This window comes from Staurois parvus, unplaced genomic scaffold (assembly GCF_062004578.1).
Source record: "Staurois parvus isolate SC_StPar_1 unplaced genomic scaffold, SC_StPar_1.0 ptg002583l, whole genome shotgun sequence".
In the NCBI taxonomy this organism is placed as follows: domain Eukaryota; kingdom Metazoa; phylum Chordata; class Amphibia; order Anura; family Ranidae; genus Staurois; species Staurois parvus.
The window spans coordinates 122,633-145,939 of NW_028320379.1; the positions used below are offsets into that span (position 1 = coordinate 122,633).

Sequence of the window (23,307 nt, forward strand, 5' to 3'; positions counted from 1 at the left end):
TAAGTCACCCTGTGCCTGTTAGGGGTACAGGGTGATCTGTCCTGATATTGGGGTGGGGGGTTGTTGATTGTTTAATGCCATGTGGTTGCATCCCATTGTTCTATTGTGTGTCTTGCTCGGGAGCAAACTATTATGGGATGTACAGTGAGGAACAGAAGTATTTGAACACCCTGCGATTTTGCAAGTTCTCCCACTTAGAAATCATGGAGGGGTCTGAAATTCACATTGTAGGTGCATTCCTACTATGAGAGACAGAATTTAAAAAAAGAATTCAGGAAATCACATTGTATGATTTTTAAAGAATTTGTCTTGCACTGCTGAACATATTTGAACACCTAAGAAACAGCAAGAATTCTGTCTCTCAAAGACCTGTTACTGTGCCTTTAAAAAGTCCACCTCCACTCCACTCATTCATCTAACTTAGTAGCACCTGTCTGAGCTCTTTAAAGACACCTGTCCACCCCACAGTCAGTCAGACGCCAACTACTACCATGGGCAAGACCAGAGAGCTCTCAAAAGACACCAGAGACAAAATTGTGGACCTCCACAAGGCTGGAAAGGGCTACGGGGCAATTGCCAAGCAGCTTGGTGAAAATAGATCAACTGTTGGAGCAATTGTTAGAAAATGGAAGAGGCTAAAGACGACTGTCAGTCTCCCTCGGACTGGGGCTCCATGCAAGATGTCACCTCGTGGGGTACCACTGATGATAAGAAAGGTGAGGAATCAGCCCAGAACTACAAGGGAGGAGCTGGTCAATGACATGAAGAGAGCTGGGACCACAATTTCAAAGGTCACTGTCGGTAGAACACTACGCCGTCATGGTTTCAAATCATGCATTGCAAGGAAGGTTCCCCTGCTCAAGTCATCACATGTCCAGGCCCGTCTGAGGTTTGCTAATGACCATCTGGATGATCCAGAGGAGGCATGGGAGAAAGTCATGTGGTCAGATGAGACCAAAGTAGAACTTTTTGGTCTAAACTTCACTTGTCGTGTTTGGAGGAAAAAGAAGGATGAGTTGCATTCAAGAACACCATCCCAACTGTGAAGCATGGGGGTGGTAACATCATGCTTTGGGGGTACTTTTCTGCGAAGGGGACAGGACGACTGCACTGTATTAAGGAGAGGATGAATGGGGCCATTTATTGTGAGATTTTGAGCAACAACCTCCTTCCCTCAGTCAGAGCATTGAAGATGGGTCGTGGCTGGGTCTTCCAACATGACAACGACCCGAAGCACACAGCCAGGAGAACCAAGGAGTGGCTCCGTAAGAAGCATATCAAGGTTCTGGAGTGGCCTAGCCAGTCTCCACACCTAAATCCAATAGAACATCTTTGGAGGGAGCTGAAACTCCGTGTTGCTCAGCGACAGCCCCGAAACCTGACAGATCTAGAGGAGATCTGTGTGGAGGAGGGGGCCAAAATCCCTGTTGCAGTGCAAACCTGGTCAAGGACTACAGGAAACGTCTGACCTCTGGAATTGCAGACAAAGGCTTCTGTACCAAATATGAACACGGATCTTCTCAGGGGTTCAAATACTTCTGTTCAGCTGTGCGAGACAAATACATTCTTTACAAATCATACAATGGGATTTCCTGAATTTGTTTTTTTAAATTCTGTCTCTCAGAGTGGGAATCCCCTACAATGTGAATTTCAGACCCCTCCATGATTTCTAAGTGGGAGAACTTGCAAAATCGCAGGGGGTTCAAATACTTCTGTTCCTCACTGTGAGTGTTTATGTGTGTTACCTTAGTGGGGGGTGTCTCCAGCAGCCCTCCCTCCTGATGGGACTGTCTGCTGGTGTGAAGTTTGAATACCTGTGTGTCTCTTGTTACTGTGTGGAGCTGTGTGTGGAGGGCACCTATTCAGCAGGTGACCATACACGCTGGATGGACAGAGGTCTAAAGGAGGTATGTCAATGCATAAAACAGCACTTGAAGTCAAACACTGTTCTTCGTGCAAAAAAAATAGCCAAAAATGCAAAGACTGTAACAATGATACTATCCTCATCAGGGTTTCATGGAACCCATGGTTTCCTCCAGAGATTGCTAGGAGTTACTTGAGCAATTACTGCCTCTCAGATACGTTTCCGATGACACCATTGATCTTTTTAGCTATCGGTAAGGGGGTAGGTCTTCCCAATGACCACAAACGTAAGGAGCATTCTTCTCACCGACCTTCACACCAATATATCAGGAGTTGTAGATATAGTCCTTGTAACAGGAGTCAATTTGGGTGGGTGGCCCATGGAACCCAGCTCATTTTGGAGAGGTGGCGAGACCCCTGTCTCAGCTCCCCATATCCCTATTATGTGTAAGTCACCCTGTGCCTGTTAGGGGTACAGGGTGATCTGTCCTAATAATGGGATGAGGGGTTGATTGTTTAATGCCATGTGGTTGCATCCCATTGTTCTATTGTGTGTCTTGCTCGGGAGCAAGCTATTATGGGATGTATGTATTTATGTGTATTGGCTTGGTAAGGGAGGGTGTCTCCAGCAGCTCTCCCTCCTGATGGGACTGTCTGCTGGTGTGAAGTTTGAATACCTGTGTGTCTCTTGTTACTACATGTAGATTGTCCCCGCCCTGTGACATTATGCAGGGGGGGGGGTGGAATTTGTCCTGAGTGTATAAAAAGTCAGTTCGAGTTTCAATTAAAGAGTTCCATATTCAGACAGACTGGTGTCGTCTAGTCTTATTTGGTCGGCTGTGGTGTCTGTGGTCGGTGTTCGGACGGGGAAGCAGTATTCTAACGGAAGTACCCAAGCGCATACGGGGGTCGGTTCCGTTACAGACACTTTTTGTTTACATTTAAAAATCAGTATTTTTTTACTCTTTACTGAGAGATATGGGGTCCATTAGACCCCAGATCTCTCCTCTGCTCTTCTAAGCTTCGGATCATAAGAAGATTGGTATGATCTTATACAGGGAAGCCTACCCTACCTCCACCTAAGAACTGTACTTGAATCACCTTCACCAGATAATCCCCCACAGCTATCACCTTTTGCCTCACCTCAAGCCAGGCCCTCCTATTCCTTCTGTACTGAAATGTTTTGTAATTGTACTGTCTCCCTTATTGTAAAGCGCTGAGCAAACTGTTGGCACTCTATAAATCCTGTATAATAATAATAATCCGATGCTTTTTCCAAACACTAAGGGTTTGTTTACATCCAGCGAAGCTTCTAATGAGGCAGTAATTGATGAGCAATGTACAGTATATGTACTCTGAAGAGCCGCAGAATTTGGTGGCGTACACTGAAGAGGCATGGAAAGAATGAAGCATGATGTCCGATGGAGTCACACTTACTTTATGGAACCTTTCACTCGCGTCTGTTCTTCATCTTGAAATTTGTGCTGGTAGCTGACCATTACAAAGGAGTGCGGGATTCCAAGCTGAAAACAAAAATTCTTAAAATTATTTAATGCAAACTTTGCAAATGTAACTAGTGGAAGATACAGTCAAGTCCATAAATATTGGGACATGGACACAATTCTAACATTTTTGGCTCTATACACCACCACAATGGATTTGAAATGAAACGAACAAGATGTGCCTTAACTGCAAACTGTCAGCTTTAATTTGAGGGTATTTACATCCAAATCATGTGAACGGTGTAGGAATTACAACAGTTTGCATATGTGCCTCCCACTTGTTTTAGCAAAAAAAAAAACCCCCAGTGGAGAATAAATACCGCCAAAATAAATCTTTATCTGTAAAAAAAAAATGCTACAAAATTCATATGGGTACAGTGTTGCATGACCGTGCAATTGCCATTCAAAGTGTGATAGCGCTGAAAGCTGAAAATTGGCCTGGACAGGAAGGGGGTGAAAGTGTCTGGACTGGAAGGGGGTGAAAGTGTCCGGACTGGAAGGGGGGGGGGGGAAGCGTCCGGACTGGAAAGGGGGGGGGGAAGCGTACGGACTGGAAAGGGGGGGGGAAGCGTACGGACTGGAAAGGGGGGGAAAGCGTCCGCACTGGAAGGGGGGGGGGGAAAGCGTCCGCACTGGAAGGGGGGGGGGGGAGAGTCCGGACTGGAAGGGGGGGGGGGGGAAGAGTCCGGACTGGAAGGGGGGGGGGAAAGCGTCCGGACTGGAAGGGGGGGGGGAAAGCGTCCGGACTGGAAGGGGGGGGGAAAGCGTCCGGACTGGAAGGGGGGGGGGAAAGCGTCCGGACTGGAAGGGGGGGGGGAAAGCGTCTGGAATGGAAGGGGGGGGGGGGGAAAGCGTCTGGAATGGAAGGGGGGGGGGGGAAAGCGTCCGGAATGGAAGGGGGGGGGGGGGAAAGCGTCCGGACTGGAAGGGGGGGGGGAAAGCGTCCGGACTGGAAGGGGGGGGGGGAAAGCGTCCGGACTGGAAGGGGGGGGGGAAAGCGTCCGGACTGGAAGGGGGGGGGGAAAGCGTCCGGACTGGAAGGGGGGGGGGGAAGCGTCCGGACTGGAAGGGGGGGGGGGAAAGCGTCTGGACTGGAAGGGGGAGGGGAAAGCGTCCGGACTGGAAGGGGGGGGGGAAAGCGTCCGGACTGGAAGGGGGGGGGGGGAAAGCGTCCGGACTGGAAGGGGGGGGGGGAAAGCGTCCGGACTGGAAGGGGGGGGGGGAAAGCGTCCGGACTGGAAGGGGGGGGGGGAAAGCGTCCGGACTGGAAGGGGGGGGGAAAGCGTCCGGACTGGAAGGGGGGGGGAAAGCGTCCGGACTGGAAGGGAGGGGGGGAAAGCGTCCGGACTGGAAGGGGGGGGGGGAAGCGTCCGGACTGGAAGGGGGGGGGGGGGAAGCGTCCGGACTGGAAGGGGGGGGGGGGGAAAGCGTCCGGACTGGAAGGGGGGGAAAGCGTCCGGACTGGAAGGGGGGGAAAGCGTCCGGACTGGAAGGGGGGGAAAGCGTCCGGACTGGAAGGGGGGGAAAGCGTCCGGACTGGAAGGGGGGGAAAGCGTCCGGACTGGAAGGGGGGGAAGTGTCCGGACTGGAAGGGGGGGAAGTGTCCGGACTGGAAGGGGGGGAAGTGTCCGGACTGGAAGTGGTTAACACAGCCTCTAGCTAGGAACCATTTAGCAGTGAAAGGAAGCGCGGAAACCTCTGGCGGACATCTGTGCGCACTATTCCGCATTAGGTATTTTTAATGCAGTGCACTTCTATATTTATGGTTTTGCAAAAGCTATGCATCAGCCAAAAGAGCCCAAAAAGGCATCGTAAAAAGGACATTTATTAAAAAGTATAATTGAATGGCATAAAACATTCATAGAATGGTTATAGTGATTTGGGTTTTAATGACACCCGGCCTGGAGAATTCAGCTTAAGTGGAGTGGAACGGGCTCTGAAAGACAAAATTCAGCGCGGAGTTCGCGTCTCGTGCGTTTCCTGAAAGCTGCCAGCGTTCATGGATGTTCTGGACGGGCGAGACACAAACTTTTCTGTCTTAACAATGAGCAATTAAGTGGTAATTTACTCCAGCAAAATCTATAGGATGATTGTAAGGGGACGTTATAGAGACGATTCTGCTGATTCCGAGTCCCGGGATGCCGAAAATAATCAAACGTGCGTTTCCTGCTTTTTTGCTTCAAGCTTTGCATTAAACATGAAGAGCATCTCACCGCTTGAATATTATCTGTGTGTATTCAGAGACGGTATACATTCATTTAACCATTTCCTGCCCGTAGGGACTATGAAAACTAGGGAAATGAAAATTCTGGTGCCGAAACCGATTCAGAATGCATGTGGCTGAAAACCAAACCGTCTGCGTATGTGGGGGTGGGGAGGCTCCAATTTAAAAAAAAAAATTCTACTTGGCTCCCTTGTCTCCTCCTCCCATGCTCGTCTCCAGAGCCTCCCCCATCCTCTGGAACTCTCTACCCCAATCTATCAGACTGTTGCCTACTCTGCCCACTATTAGGTGATCTCTGAAAACCGATCTCTTCAGGGAAGCCTATCCTGCCCTCAGCTAATAATGGAATCTTCTACTCTTCCAACCAGTCCATCCCCCACAGTTATTACCTTTTGTACCACTAGCCCCTCCCTCCTAGATTGTAAGCTCCCAGGATCAGGGCCCTCCTATCCCTCTTGTATTGAACTGCATTGTTGCTGTATTGTCTCCCTTTATATTGTAAAGCGCTGAGCAAACTGTTGGCGCCATAAATCCTGTATAAGTATAATAATAGTAAACAACCCCCCCAAAAAAAGGAGCCTGACAAAGCTTCTAACAGATTTAATCCAATGCTTTGGAGGCCAGAGGAGATACCTGGGGTCTAACAGACCCCATATCTCTCCAAAAAGAGGACCTGTCATGGGACATAAATTACAAGTGATGTTGTTCATCCCCAACCCCGGCACCTCCTGCCTGGAGTTTGCATGTTCTTCCTGTGTCTGTGTGGGTGTCCTCCGGGTACTCAGGTTTCCTGCCACGCTCCAAAGACATGCTGGTAGGTGAATTGGCTCCTGTCTAAATTGTCCCTAGTATGTGTATGTATGAATGTGAGTTAGGGACCTTAGATTGTACACCCCTTCAGGGTTAGGGACTGATGTGAATGTTCAATATATATGTAAAGCGCTGCGTAACGTGACGGCGTTATATAAGTACCTGAAATAAATAATAAATCATCCCCCACAGTTACTACCTTTTGTACCACCAGCCCCTCCCTCTTAGATTGTAAGCTCCCAGGATCAGGGCCCTCCTATCCCTCTTGTATTGAAGCTGTATTGTCTCCCTCCATTATGTAAAGTGCTGAGCAAACTGTTGGTGCCATAAATCCTGTATAATAATAATAATGGTAAACATCCCCCCCAAAAAAAAGGAGCCTGACAAAGCTTCTAACAGATTTAATCCAATGCTTTGGAGGCCAGAGGAGACACCTGGGGTCTAACAGACCCTAGATCTCTCCAAAAAGAGGACCTGTCATGGTCTATAAAATTACAAGTGATGTTGTTCATACCTCAACCCCGACACCTCCTGCCTGGAGTTTGCATGTTCTCCCTGTGCCTGCGTGGGTTTCCTCCGGTTTCCTTCCACACTCCAAAGAAATGCTGGTAGGTTAATTGGCTCCTGTCTAAATTGTCCCTAGTATGTGTATGTATGAATGTTAGTTAGGGACCTTAGATTGTACACTTCTTGGGGGCGGGGACTGATGTGAATGTACAATATATATGTAAAACACTGCGTAAATTGATGGCGCTATATAAGTATCTGAAATAATAATAAATAATAAACACCCCCCCCCCCCCAAAAAAAAAGGAGCCTGATGAAGCTTCTAACAGATTTAATCCAATGCTTTGGAGGTCAGAGGAGACACCTGGGGTCTAACAGACCCCAGATCTCTCCAAAAAGAGGACCTGTCATGGTCCATAAAATTACAAGTGATGTTGTTCATCCCCAACCCCGGCACCTCCTGCCTGGAGTTTGCATGTTCTCCCTGTGCCTGCGTGGGTTTCCTCTGGTTTCCTTCCACACTCCAAAGACATGCTGGTAGGTGAATTGGCTCCTGTCTAAATTGTCCCTAGTATGTGTATGTATGAATGTAAGTTAGGGACCTTAGATTGTACACCCCTTGAGGGTTAGGGACCTTAGATTGTACACCCCTTGAGGGTTAGGGACCTTAGATTGTACACCCCTTGAGGGTTAGGGACCTTAGATTGTACACCCCTTGAGGGTTAGGGACCTTAGATTGTATGCCCCTTGAGGGTTAGGGACCTTAGATTGTACGCCCCTTGAGGGTTAGGGACCTTAGATTGTACACCCCTTGAGGGTTAGGGACCTTAGATTGTACACCCCTTGAGGGTTAGGGACCTTAGATTGTACGCCCCTTGAGGGTTAGGGACTGATGTGAATGTACAATATATATGTAAAGCGCGGCGTAAATTGACAGCTCTATATAAGTACCTGAAATAAATAAATCCCTTGTGGTAGCAATAAAGTTGATCAAAAAAAAAATTAGAGTGACATTGAAAAAAAAAAGAAATAAAATGATAAAACATTAAAATTGCCCCCGTCCTCCCACTGTCATGCGCAAATGAGTACACGCATGTTGGTCCCGCACGCATATGTGAACATTGATTTCACAGGTGAGGTATTACCATCTCTCTCTATATATTTAGATATACACTCTGTTCCAAATTATTATGCAAATTATATTTTTCTCATTTACCTAAATAATTGATGTAAATAACAGTCGGCATAATTCTCATGTTACAACTATTAAGAGTACAATTCACATTTTATTGAACAAACCTCCTAATGAGAACAGGATTTTTGTTCCAAATTATTCCGCACAGGAAGTTTCAAAACACTTTATAGGTTGTAAAGAACTGAAAATTGGCATTTGTTGTGTTTGCAGCAAATTTACTGAAATCAAAAGCTATTTCAATCAAACTTTTATCAACATTTTAACTTTTTAAACATTTTAAACAGGTCACGTTACATTGTAACATAGAACCCCTTATCTGATAGCAGATCACAAGTCTGGCATCCATTGAACTTGTGAGTTTTTGGACAGTTTCTGCTTGAAGATGTCAGAGCTGCTGTTTGGATGTAAACTCACCCTCATAGATCTTTTGCTTGAGGATGCTCCAAAGGTTCTCAATAGGACTGAGGTCAGGGGAGGATGGAGGCCACACCATGACTTTCTCTCCTTTTATCCCCATAGCAGCCATTGATGCAGAAGTATTCTTTGCAGCATGAGATGGTGCATTGTCATGCATGAAGATGATTTTATTACGAAAGCATAGCTCTTCCTTCTGTACCAGGGAAGAAAGTGGTCAGTCATAAACTCCACATACTTTGCAGAGGTCATCTTTACACCTTCGGGGGCTCTAAAGGGGCCGACCAACTCTGTTCCCATGATTCTGGCCCAAAACATGACTCCACCACCGCCTTGCTGACGTCGCAGCCTTGTTGAAACAGGGTGGCCGTCCACCAACCATCCACTACTCCATCCATCTGGACCATCCAGGGTTGCACGGCACTCATCAGTGAACAGGACTGTTTGAAAATTAGTCTTCATGTATTTTTCTGCCCAATGCAGCCGTTTCTGCTTGTGAGCGTTGGTTAGTGGTGGCCGAATAGAAGGTTTATGCACAGTTGCAAGACTCTGGAGGACTCTACACCTTGATGTCCGTGGGACTCCAGAGGCACCAGCAGCTTCAAATATCTGTTTGCTGCTATGTAATGGGATTTTAGCAGCTGCTCTCTTGATCCAATGCATGGATCTGGCAGAAATCTTCCTCAATGTGCCTTTATCTGCACCAACCCGTCTGTGCTCTGAATCCGCCACAAATCTCTTCATAGTGCGATGATCACGCTGACGTTTTCCTGAAATATCGAATGTTTTCATACCTCGTCCAAGGCATCGAACTATTTCACTCTTTTCGGCAGCAGAGAGATCCTTTTTCTTCCCCATATTGCTTGAAAATGGTGTTCTGCTTAATAATGTGGAACACCCTCCTTTAGTAGTTTTTCCTTAAATTGGGCTCACCGGCCAATCTAATTATCACAGGTGTCCGAGATTGTTTTCAGTGATCAAAAGAGCCCTGACACACAATGCCATCCATAAATATTTAATCTTTGTGACACTTAAATAGAATTTGCATAATAATTTGGAACAGGGTATATACAGTGGGGATCGAAAGTTTGGGCACCCCAGCTAAAAATTTGTATTAATGTGCATAAAGAAGCCAATGAAAGATGGAAAAATCTCCAAAAGGCATCAAATATGTCGACAAAAGTTAGATTTTATTTCCATCATTTACACTTTCAAAATAACAGAAAACAAAAAAATGGCGTCTGCAAAAGTTTGGGCACCCTGCAGAGTTAATATCTTGTACTGCCCCCTTTGGCAAGTATCACAGCTTGTAAACGCTTTTTGTAGCCAGCCAAGAGTCTTTCAATTCTTGTTTGAGGTATCTTTGCCCATTCTTCCTTACAAAAGTCTTCCAGTTCTTTGAGATTTCTGGGCTGTCTGTCACGCACGGCTCTTTTAAGGTCTATCCATAGATTTTCAATTATGTGGAGGTCGGGAGATTGTGAAGGCCATGGCAAAACCTTCAGTTTACACCTCTTGATGTAATCCCCCGTGGATTTCGAGGTGTGTTTAGGATCATTATCCATTTGTAGAAGCCATCCTCTCTTTAACTTCAGCTTTTTCACAGATGGCCTGATATATATTTTCCAGCAAAACAAATGCAGATTTTTACATGCAGTAGTAGAACTGGCCTGGCAGGCAAACTGTTAAAGAAGAAATCAAGGTATAGATTCCATTTTAATTATCAAATTATTAGTCCAGCTGGGATCATGTAACTAAGCAAATAGCATATCTCAGTGATCGATCAGGGAAACCGAATGAGTGCATAGAACACAGATGGGCAACTAGTGGGAGACTCTACATAACAGGGACTAGTGCAGATGGGCATTTGGGTTTTACTTCTAACAAACCTAGAAAATCATTTTTGAAGGACCTGGAGCTGTGTTTTTGGCACTTTCTATAGTAATTCTCTGCCAAACCGGAGTTGCGATCTCAAGCTGACCTCTGTAGTGGGTCCCTGAACAACCCTCAACCAGCAATAACGGCCTTACCTGTAACGCCAACGTAAAGTGGCCGGTCTTTGTGTCCCGCACAATACTGGTGTTCATAGCAGACTGGATACCCCACCGCCATTGCACGTAACCCATTGTGTTTTTGTCTAGATGCCGTGCCAGCATTGTCGTGAGGCCGGGCCTGATCCCCCGGGAGGAGAACTGCAGTACACAGTTTGTAGTGAAGAAACTGAAAGGAAACAAGGAGACATAAATCACAAATGGGGGCAAAAGTCTGTCCGATAGAAAAACACAAAAATGAACCAATGTTTAGATAGACCACACAGATGGACAGCCACTAAGAAGTGGTCACCCCAACTAGATGGGGGCGCAGGCACCCAATGAGGATCCTCCCATTCTGGAATCCTGACGAGAGGAGACCCAGGATAAGATGTGTTATGCGATCCCAGATTTAGGTAAGTAAATGAGGCTACATAAATCTGCCAAGGGTTACATCCCAAATGGGGCAAAAGTCTGTCCGGTAGAAAAACACAAAAATGAACCAATGTTTAGATAGACCCTGCAGATGGACAGCCACTGAGAAGTGGTCACCTCAACTAGATGGGGGCGCAGGCACCCAATGAGGATCCTGATTGTAGGAGACCCAGGATAAGGTGTGTTATGTGATCCCAGATTTAGGTAAGTAAATAGGACTTACCTAAATCTGTCAAGGGTTAATTCCCAATTCAACTTTCAGTTTATATCATCTAAATACTGTACGTCCCGGCATGCGTCAAAAAAAAAAAAAAAACCCGCATGCATTTTTTTAAATAAGCAGCCAAAACCTGAGCATAAAAGCCTATCCCTTGCCAGCAAGCTACACAGAGGGACCCCTGTTCTATGTGGAAGCAATGGTCTCTATACAGAGGTCCATCACACCCCCTACTGAGTCAGATCTATAGCACTGCAAACCGCAAAGTTCATGTACCAGTGCTAATTGAAGCTCCAGCTCTGACCCAGGAGGGGGTGTGTCTAGCAGAGAGACTACTGCTTCCACAGACAGCGAGGTCCAACTCTACAGTATGCTGGCAGAGGACAGGCTTTCCTATTCTGCATAAAGCAGAATACTGAAGTGGTTATTACTTCTGACAACTAGTTCAATATTTGTACGGCCATAAGTAACAGGACCTTGTGGTCCCTTGCTGAATGGCGATCTAGCTCGGACCAAGCAGGGGGCATGTCTGACCTCGGCAGAGAGACTGCTGCTTCCACGTAGACAGCAAGGGTCCAACTCTACAGTATGCTGGCACAGGGCAGGCTTTCCTATTCTGGCTATAGCAGAATACTGAAGTGGTTGTTTCTTCTGACAACTGGATCAATATTTGTATGGCCATAAGTAACAGGACCTTGTGCTGCAGATTGGAGCTCTGGCACACCAGGGGTCATGTCTAACCTCGGCAGAGAGACTGCTGCTTCCACATAGACAGCAAGGGTCCAACTCTACAGCATGCTGGCAGAGGGCAGGCTTTTCTACTCTGGCTACAGCAGAATATTGAAGTGGTTGTTTCTTCTGACAACTAGATCAATATTTGTATGGCCAGGTCCTTGTGTTCCCTTGATTGGAGCTCTGGCTCGGACTCAGCAGGGGGCATGTTTGACCTCTGCAGAGAGACTGCTGTTTCCACACGAACAGCAAAGGTCCATCTCTTCAGCATGCTGGCAGAGAACAGGCTTTTCAACTGTGGCTATAACAAGACTATTGAAGTGATTCTTCAAGTTTCTTCAAGCCGGCTTGATCCGACACTCATCCTCTGCAAACCGAAGAGCTGCTGGTGAACGATCTTCCGGCAAGCCGCAGAATGACTCTTCTCTGACACTTTTTAATGCATTTGTATTTTTTTTTTATATATATTTTATCCTCTGCAATTTCCGCTCAGAAACAATATAATGTTCTTTAATCAACAGGCAGTCGGGGACGCACAAGCAAACAGATATTTTATACCGAGTCGATTTAAATAATTTCAATAATCGCCACATCCCTGGAGAGCTTACACAGTAAATAATAAAAAGCACGACTAGATAACGACGCTGTCTGTCAAATATATCACAGACACGCGTCACTGCGTGGAATTATATTGCCTCCTACAGACGGGAAGCTATATTCTCAAATCTGCTTGATTTGTCATTATTTTTATGTGGAGAAAATGCAGCAAACACATTTATGGCTGGTAATTAGAGAGATACTTTTTATAAGTCGTGTATTTCTGTTCCCTTCCGTACTTAAAGTGCACCTATCACTTAGACGGTTCAGAGGCAGGAAAATGGTCAATGCAAAACTCAGCCAAAATATAATTGATGTATAGACATGTCCTATATTTATATCTTCGACAGAACCCATCTTGGAACGATTATTTAACCACTTCCAGTCCGGATACATTCCCCCCCCTTCCAGTCCGGACACTTTCCCCCCCTTCCAGTCCAGACGCTTTCCCCCCCCTTCCAGTCCGGACGCTCTCCCCCCCCCCCTTCCAGTCCGGACGCTCTCTCCCCCCCCTTCCAGTCCGGACGCTCTCCCCCCCCTTCCAGTCCGGACGCTCTCCCCCCCCCCTTCCAGTCCGGACGCTCTCCCCCCCCCCTTCCAGTCCGGACGCTCTCCCCCCCCCTTCCAGTCCGGACGCTCTCCCCCCCCTTCCAGTCTGGACGCTCTCCCCCCCCCCTTCCAGTCCGGACGCTTTCCCCTCCCCCTTCCAGTCCGGACGCTTCCCCCCCCCCCTTCCAGTCCGGACGCTTCCCCCCCCCCCCTTCCAGTCCGGACGCTTCCCCCCCCCTTCAAGTCCGGACGCTTTCCACCCCCTTCCAGTCCGGGCGCTTTCACCCCCTTCCAGTCCAGACACTTTCAACCCCTTCCAGTCCGGACACTTTCACCCCCTTCCAGTCGGGACACTTTCACCCCCTTCCAGTCGGGACACTTTCACCCCCTTCCAGTCGGGACACTTTCACCCCCTTCCAGTCGGGACACTTTCACCCCCTTCCAGTCGGGACACTTTCACCCCCTTCCAGTCCGGACACTTTCACCCCCTTCCAGTCCGGACACTTTCACCCCCTTCCAGTCCGGACACTTTCACCCTCTTCCAGTCCGGACACTTTCACCCCCTTCCAGTCCGGGCCAATTTTCAGCTTTCAGTGCAATCACACTTTGAATGACAATTTCGCAGTCATGGAACACTGTACCGTTATTAATTTTTTAGCATTTTTTTCAGACAGATAAAGCTTTATTTTGGTCGTATTTATTCACTTTTGGGATTTTTAGTTTTTTTGCTATGTAAATTAAAAGTCCGAAAATTTTGTAAAAAAGTGTTTTTCTTATAAAATTTTGCAAGTAAATAGTATTTCATCATAAATCTTGGCCAAAATTTATTCCGTTATATTTTTAGTAAAACAAATTACCCAAATTAGTTTATAACCAAAAACTATAATTTTTAAACATTTTTTTATATTATTTATTTTTTTACATACTGTCACCCTAGCAGTAGTGTCACCATGGTGACACTGTACTACTTGTGGGGGGTGATGAAGATTTTGTTTTCCCCTTTTTTGCACCGATTGCTTTTTCACCCATAAAGGCTGCAAAAGCAATCATTTCTCCTTCCTGCAGCCATTGAGAAATACTGTGTGAGCTGTGATTGGTCACAGCTTGTCACATGGTACAAGACTGTTGTGAATAGCCCTGTACCATGTGATCTCTGTGATCATTCACAGATTTCACATGTAGTAAGCAATTATGTCACAAGTGACATCCTGCTTACTACTCGGCATATGATCACTGTTTGGCCAATCAGTGATCACATGACTGGGACCTCGCACAGAGGTCCCTCCAGCGATTGGTGTTCCACTGTCTCCGGAGAACACAGGGAGCACCGGATTGCGGTGCTGCGCCCTCCCGGGGAGCGCGCACAAGCAGGGTGCGGGAAGGCCGTTTATAAACAGCCACCCAACCCTGCAGTGCCACCGTCTGGCCGTTTATATACAACGGCTGGACAGAAGGTGGTTAAAATTCAATTTTCTTTTTAGTATGTAGCGATCTGCGGTGACCAAGGCCCCGGTTTAACTTTGAAGAATTCTCATCATCCTGTTTCTCCAAAACGTCTGCAGAGAGCTTGAGGAGCCGTTTCAAGCATCCCCTGCAGCAGTCGCTTAGGAATACGCCAAGCACAGCATATTCACAGGGGCGCTGGGGATGCAACGTTTCTCTAAATTACATCATGAGAGATGATCGTGTGACTATAGCAAGTAGACCTTCATGCCTCGTTGAGTGCTCAAAGGGGCAGTAAAACCCTGCTGTGGAGCCACAATTTTAATCGCCTTCCCAATCGCTCCCCTTTAGAGGCAGCGGCTGGGCGTGGGCACATGCTGTGGCAGGAATTAAAACCCTTGTTGCTACACCTGCCGTGACCTACTCAAGTGAATGTTGCCACTCTGCAAGTGCCCCGCTACGGCATACAGCTGCGGGGATTAAGGAGTTAAAGCAGACCTGTTGAATGCTCTGTGAAGAGCAATCTGAATGCGTATTGCTCTTCACTTCTTCCTGCCAGCTGCACACATATATGCAACTTCACAGCGGTGGGCTTTAATGCCAAACAGTCGCATGTATGTGTCTATGTATAAACAGTTTACTGTTCTGAGAGCATGCTACCTGCACAGTAACTAACCTGTCACATACATGCAATCAGGAGTTTTTGATCATGTGACCACTAACAGCCAAACACAGCGGTAGAATTATTGGAATACTCACCTCCCGGCATTTTGATCCACTTAAAGTTGAAGTAAACCCCTGCTGGACACTTGTACCTCAATAAAGCTTGCCTGTAGGTACAAGGAATGTCACCTAAATGTGCACCATGATGTCACCAGAACACGCGCTCTGAAGGAACGGCATACCTGCGCCATTTCTACAGAGCTCTGTACCGTGGCAGAGACTCCCGCATGCATGTGGAAGTGACATCATCACAACTCGGCCAATCAAGCGGCCAGGGCTTGTGAACCTGGAAGGAAGACTGGGTAAAGATGGAAGCCCTGACAGCGGTGACAACGCACTGCTGGAAGGCTACATTCTAAGGCAAGTGTTCTCGGCCAATCAAGCGGCCAGGGCCCGTGAACCCGGAAGGAAGACTGGGTAAAGATGGAAGCCCTGTCAGCGGTGACAACGCACTGCTGGAGGGCTTCATTCTAAGGCAAGTGTTCTCGGCCAATCAAGCGGCCAGGGCACGTGAACCCGGAAGGAAGACTGGGTAAAGATGGAAGCCCTGTCAGCGGTGACAACGCACTGCTGGAGGGCTTCATTCTAAGGCAAGTGTTCTCGGCCAATCAAGCGGCCAGGGCCCGTGAACCCGGAAGGAAGACTGGGTAAAGATGGAAGCCCTGTCAGCGGTGACAACGCACTGCTGGAGGGCTTCATTCTAAGGCAAGTGTTCTTGGCCAATCAAGCGGCCAGGGCCCGTGAACCCGGAAGGAAGACTGGGTAAAGATGGAAGCCCTGACAGCGGTGACAACGCACCGCTGAAGGGCTTCGTTCTAAGGCAAGTGTTTCATAATGTGCTAGTATGAGATACATGGACTACGACATTATTTTGCAGGGGACTTTTTTTTTGGTGGCTTACTACCACTTTAAAAGGCTGAAGAAAGGGGGGGGGGGGGCTGGGGAAGGAGGGGGGGGGTTGGGTGGCTGGTAGGGGTTCAGAAGATCAACGCATGTGTGAATGAGCCCTCTGTCTTACGTTTATCACAGTGGTCAGAGTCTACAGCAGGGGTTGGCAACCTTGACAACTCAGTTGTTCAGGAACTACAAGTCCCAGGAGGCACTTCAAAAATCCACTGGTATGACTCCCACAGAGGCATGATGGGATCTGTAGTTTTGCCACAGCTAAGGCTGCAAACCCCGACCCGCAGGACAGAAAAAGGTAACCGTTGTGCAATTAAGTTTGCCAACATGCCTAGGGCCTGTGTCAACGGGACAATGTATGCTTCAAATGGGTTTTTGCATCTCTATGCATGTCTATGGGGATTTAGAACTTGAAGTAGGACAGTTGAAGGTCATATGCACCTGTAAATGACTTCTGAACGATCTCAGGAATGTCACAAACTGATGGCATTGACAGAAGTCCATCCATTCAGTTCCTTAGAGTGCATTTAGCTACCCTGGAGAGGTTTGGATGACTCTGACCAATCAGAAGCTGTCTAGCCCGTACTGTCAGCACTGCAAGGAGAGGAGAGAAAGCCGCAGGGATTAAAAATCCCTGGACCTCTGCACCAGCTTTTCATTGTCTGACAGTGGGGGATCAACAGTGTGGTACAGTCAGACTGGGTAGGGGGGGAGGGGGATAGGGAGGGGGTACAGTGGATGGCTGGAATCACTGGAAGATGGGAGGAAGAGAGCCATGGAAGAGGCAGGAGGAGCCCAAACAGCGGCCACTGATATCCACAGTTGGGAGCCGGTGGAACCTGTCATGCAGGGAGGCTTCCCGCACCGCTCATGTGTGTACTCAGGCTTAAGCAGGCCATAGACTTGGAGAAAAACGGCCGATTTTTTTAAATAGAAAATCGTAAAATTGGCTGTTCAGTCGGCCGACGTTACTACCATTGTAAAAAAAAGGCGGCTGGTTTTCGTCCCGCCTGCAGCCGGCAATTAATATAATAGCGGTGTCCCTGCATAGAGCCCCACTATTATATTAGACAGAAGAAATAGATTATACATGAGGAGAAAAAACAACATTGTATCTATTTGTACTTGAAAGGAAACATCTGTATCCAAAATGGATACAAAGAGATACAATGTTGCAACTTTTTCTTCTTCTTCTGCAAAATCTATTTTTCTTCTCCTGCAAAATCTATTTCCTCTTCTTCTGCAAAATCTATTTCTTCTTCTGCAAAATCTATTTCTTTCTCTTCTTGATATTCTATTTCTTCTTTTTCTTCATATTCAATTTATTTGAAAATCTGCAAAAAGAACGGCCGATTTGACCATAATTACCACGAAAAAAGGCCGACGATTTTCCAGCAGGCCGATTTTCTAAAGGTCTTAAAATTACGAAAAACGGCTGACCGATTTCCCAACGAACGATCCGAATATCGGCCGATTTTTTTATCGTCCGATAATTGCTCAACTTTATCGGAAGTCTATGGCCTGCTTCAGAGTCACTATGACTGGGAGCGGTGCAGGAAAACCGCACGCGATTCAGACAGGAATTGCACCGCATTCCTGTTCAAATCCCACAAAAATCTTTGCAGTGCGATTTGAGCCCATTCATTTTGTATGAGCGCAAATCGTGCCGCAAAGGTATTGGCGAAAGTATCAGTACTCATACTCACAGGTTAAAAAAAAAAAAATGGTATGGGTGCATCCCTACTGAAAAAGGTATGCTATTGGAAATGATGCATGGCAATTGTTCATCATACACAGAGCTTTAGCAAACTTCAAGGTCCTCCGATTAGGGTTCACACCTACTGTAACAGAATTCATTTCCTACCCGATACAAAGGAGCAATTCTTTTCTTTTCAGCATTTTCCTGCAGAGACTTGTTAGCCTGGATGAGTGTTGTGTTCAGATTAGGAAAGCGATTACAGAAGAGGCAGGCCCTCCTCTGGCAGCACAGGGGTACTGCGTGTGAGTCAGGCGGATCCGTGCGATGATGGTGTCCTACATAAGTCGCTGCAGGAGACGACTATATTCAACGCCAAGAATGCTGATGTTAAACACACAGCGACCTAAATAACAGACTGCAACATTGACACTGTTTATGGGGTCACAGGCTTTTTCTGATTGGGGAAATAAATTCTCTCTTGAGAGGCGAGCCGCCTTAAAAAAAAAAAAAAGTTAATCTAGTGTAACTTATTTCAGCTGCGAAAAGGAGACCTCCGCTCCAACCACCTCATAGGTTTCCAAGCTGCAGTTTGACACAGCTGACAATGCAAGGCAGGAGGCGATAGCGACTTTGTGTGTTAAAGGGGAACTTGGGTCTTTTTAATGTTTTTAGAGAAAAACGTGAAAGAGATCCGGATAATTTAAATGATCTCATTAGCGAATGTATAGTAAAGTGTTACTAAACCCCAGACCCCGCATTCACTATATCCGCTCTCCCCGGACCCCGCATTCACTATATCTGGTCTCCCCGGACCCTGCATTCACTATATCCGCTCTCCCCGGACCCCGCATTCACTATATCCGCTCTCCCCGGACCCCGCATTCACTATATCCGCTCTCTCCCCGAACCCCGCATTCACTATATCCGCTCTCTCCCCGAACCCCGCATTCACTATATCCGCTCTCTCCCCGACCCCGCATTCACTATATCCGCTCTCCCCGGACCCCGCATTCACTATATCCGCTCTCCCCGGACCCCGCATTCACTATATCGGCTCTCCCCGGACCCCGCATTCACTATATCCGCTCTCCCCGAATCCCGCATTCACTATATCCGCTCTCTCCCCGAACCCCGCATTCACTATGTCCGCTCTCCCCGGACCCCGCATTCACTATGTCCGCTCTCCCCGGACCCCTCATTCCCTATATCCGCTCTCCCCGGACCCTGCATTCACTATATCCGCTCTCCCCGGACCCCTCATTCCCTATATCCGCTCTCCCCGGACCCCGCATTCACTATATCCGCTCTCCCCAGACCCCGCATTCACTATATCCGCTCTCACCGGACCCCGCATTCACTATATCCGCTCTCCCCGGACCCCGCATTCCCTATATCCGCTCTCCGCGGACCCCGCATTCCCTATATCCGCTCTCCCCGGACCCCGCATTCACTATATCCGCTCTCCCCGGACCCCGCATTCACTATATCCGCTCTCCCCGGACCCCGCATTCACTATATCCGCTCTCCCCGGACCCCGCATTCACTATATCCGCTCTCCCCGGACCCCGCATTCACTATATCCGCTCTCCGCGGACCCCGCATTCACTATATCCGCTCTCCCCGGACCCCGCATTCACTATATCCGCTCTCCCCGGACCCCGCATTCACTATATCCGCTCTCCCCGGACCCGGCATTCACTATATCCGCTCTCCCCGAAACCTGTATTCACTACAGTATATCCGCTCTCCCCGGACCCCGCATTCACTATATCGGCTCTCCCCGGACCCGGCATTCACTATATCCGCTCTCCCCGGAACCTGTATTCACTACAGTATATCCGCTCTCCCCGGACCCTGCATTCACTATATCCGCTCTCCCCGGACCCCGCATTCACTATATCGGCTCTCCCCGGACCCCGCATTCACTATATCCGCTCTCCCCAGAACCTGTATTCACTACAGTATATCCGCTCTCCCCGGACCCCGCATTCACTATATATGGTCTCCCCGGACCCCGCATTCCCTATATCCGCTCTCCACGGACCCCGCATTCACTATATCCGCTCTCCTTGGACCCCGCATTCCCTATATCCGCTCTCCCCGGACCCCGCATTCACTATATCCGCTCTCCCCGGACCCCGCATTCACTATATCCGGTCTCCCTGGACCCTGCATTCACTATATCCGGTCTCCCTGGACCCTGCATTCACTATATCCGCTCTCCCCGGACCCCGCACTCACTATATCCGGTCTCCCCGGAACCCGCACTCACTATATCCGGTCTCCCCGGACCCCGCACTCACTATATCCGGTCTCCCCGGACCCCGCATTCACTATATCCGCTCTCCCTGGACCCCGCATTCACTATATCCGCTCTCCCTGGACCCCGCATTCACTAGATCCGGTCTCCATGGACCCCGCATTCACTATATCCGGTCTCCCCGGACCCCGCATTCACTATATCCGCTCTCCCCGGACCCCGCATTCACTATATCCGCTCTCCCCGGACCCCGCATTCACTATATCCGCTCTCCCCGGACCCCGCATTCACTATATCCGCTCTCCCCGGACCCCGCATTCACTATATCCGCTCTCCCCGGACCCCGCATTCACTATATCCGCTCTCCCTGGACCCCGCATTCACTATATCCACTCTCCCCGGACCCCGCATTCACTAGATCCGGTCTCCCCAGACCCCACATTCACTATATCCGGTCTCCCCGGACCCCGCATTCACTATATCCGCTCTCCCCGGACCCCGCATTCACTATATCCGGTCTCCCCGGACCCCGCACTCACTATATCTGGTCTCCCTGGACCCCGCATTCACTATATCCGCTCTCCCCGGACCCTGCATTCACTATATCCGCTCTTCCCGGACCCCCCATTCACTATATCCAGTCTCCCACGGAACATCTTTATCTTGAGGCACCCCTAGACTGTCCATAATTTTAAAAGGGCACCCCAATCTAAAATGTGAAAAACTATTCTAATAGTTTTATATAACGCAGCAACATTCACACATGTAGGACACCCAACATTGGAGGTGATTTATTCTTCCAAAGCAAATACACTTTTGCACACTGGTACTGACTAGTATGCCAGTGTTTCTCCTTTCCCTCATTTTTTTTCATCACTGAGCTAATGTGACCCCAGCACTGATGGAGAGAGGTGGGGGAGGGTAAATCTAGGATGCTGCGCAGGCAGCTGACATCCTCCTTATCAACTGATATCATTGGTTGTCAGGACACCAGCGGATGGAAGGTTGTAATGGCGCACAATGAAAATCTGCACCTTTTGTGTAACTAAAAGGCAGGCTTGTCCCACCCGCTGGCTTGTATACAAGTTTTGGGCAATTTTTAGACATTTCAGCAAGGCACCCCTGAAGAAACCTCTAGGCACCCTGGTTGATAAAGGCTGATCTAGAGCAAGAGGCGCTGTACACACTGTAGGCGGTCAGTGATACACCTTCACCCTGCTGCACCAGGGCCCAGCCAACTGCCCAATCAACACCAATGTGCAAGTGGCATGCTGGGAGCCAATCAAGGAGTAGATCATTCTTGCATGCATCACTTCAGCAGATAGGAGAATGGATCTGATTGGATGGAGCACTGCTACAAATAGATTTGAAGGGGGGGGGGGGGTGCAGTGCCATTGCTAGTGGGGATAATGAAGGGGGGGGGGGGGTGCAGTGCCATTGCTAGTGGGTATAATGAAGGGGTGATACTAAGCTGCTCGGGGAGCACCTCAGTCAAATTTAGACGCTTGCTAAAGTAAGTGCCTTATATCCAGGAAAATGACAATCACTATACACAGGCCAGAAGGTTTGGCAGCCTGCTGACAAGGCCTGTGCTTGTAACCACACTGGAAGAACAAAGGATGAGCTCACGTTTATTCCATGTACATGCTCTTCAATCAAGCTCTGATAAAGGGGGCTTCCTTGAACGGAACCCCTAAACACGTGGACTAGTCCTTGGCTTGCACCCCTGACTTTTATTGGAATAAAATCATATCAAGGGCAGCACAGTGGCTAAATGGTTAGCACTTCCGCCTGGCAGTACTCGGGTCGTTGGTTCGAATCCCAACCACGGCACCACCTGCCTGGAGTTTGCATGTTCTCCCTGTGCCTGCGTGGGTTTCCTCCGGGTACTCCGGCTTCCTCCCACACTCCACAGACATGCTGGTAGGTTAATTGGATCTGATCTAAATTGGCCCCTAGTATGTGTATGTATGAATGTGAGTTAGGGACCTTAGATTGTACGACCCTTGAGGGTTAGGGACCTTAGATTGTAAGCTCCTCGGGGGCGGGGACTGATGTGAATGTACAATATATATGTAAAGCGCTGTGTAAATTGACGGCGCTATACAAGTACCTGAAATAAATATCTAGACATGTTTACAGTGGTGTGGGGCTTCAATTTTTGTTGCACACAATACATCTAAATATTTACAAAGATTGTAAAAGCGGAGTTCCACCCAAAAGTGGAAGCTCTGCTTGTTTGCCTCCTCCCCCCCTCCACTGCCATATTTGGCACCTTTTGGGGGGGGAGCAGGTACCTGGTTTTGACAAGTGCCTCCTCTCACTTCCGGCTCAGTTCGCCATGCCAAACTGAGCCGGAAGTCCGTCCCCCTCCTTCCTCCCGCTGTCTCCTGGGAAACTACACAGGTCCCAGATGACTGCCGGACCAATCAGGATGCACAGCGCGACTGGCGTAGTGGGCACCTGGCTGCGAAGCCGCAAGCTGTCGCAGCCTGGTGCCCACAGTTGAGATGCCGGCGCCGTGGAGAGAAGAAGAGAAGGGATGGCGTGGGTGAGCACATCGCTGGACCATGGGACAGGCCAGTGTGTGTTTATTAAAAGGTATTAAAAGGTGCATTAAACTGGAGTTCCGGCCGTTTTTGTGTTTATTAAAAGTCAGCAGCTACAAAAACTGTAGCTGCTGACTTTTAATAAACACAAAAATGTCTGGGACGCTGCTTTAATACACCTTTTAACAACCCCTGCCCCCCAGCTCCGGCATCCCTTTACACAGTTCTGAATGCCCAGGAGGCAGGAAGGATCAGCGATCATGTGTGTTGCTAAGGCTAGTTTAGTGATTTTTGTAGCATAAATATGGAATAGCATTTTAAGACCATATTTTGTTTAGAAGCGAAGATTGCCCTATTCATATGCTAATGAACTTGTTGGACTGGTTCATGAGCTCAGGACAGGATGTGATGCTACAGAAAGTAGGGGGAGAGGAAAGGGGACTTGGAAAAGCCATGTGCTGCGGACAAAAAAGAACTGGTAGAAGTTTTGCAGGACTCTTGAGAAGCAAAAGGTAGAATGGAGGATCCTGGAAGAAGATTCCATTACCAGGAAGAACCAAGTTACAGCGGAGTTCCACTCAACCTACCAAAAAAAAAAAAGTTAGCAGCTACAAAAACTGTAGCTGCTGACTTTTAAAAAACAGCCACTTACCTG

General features: G+C 48.2%; 1 protein-coding gene across 1 annotated transcript in view; it reads right to left on the bottom strand.

Moving 5' to 3' along the window:
• The window catches only part of DNAJC11 (DnaJ heat shock protein family (Hsp40) member C11), a 104,488-nt gene that overhangs the window by 43,095 nt on the left and 38,086 nt on the right, over nt 1-23,307 (bottom strand). The window contains exons 4-5 of the mRNA XM_089666187.1: nt 10,546-10,735; nt 3,301-3,386 (exon numbers count right to left, since the gene is read on the bottom strand). Of these exons, the coding sequence (XP_089522313.1) occupies nt 3,301-3,386; nt 10,546-10,735 (276 nt within the window). The remainder of the gene's footprint in view (nt 1-3,300; nt 3,387-10,545; nt 10,736-23,307) is intronic.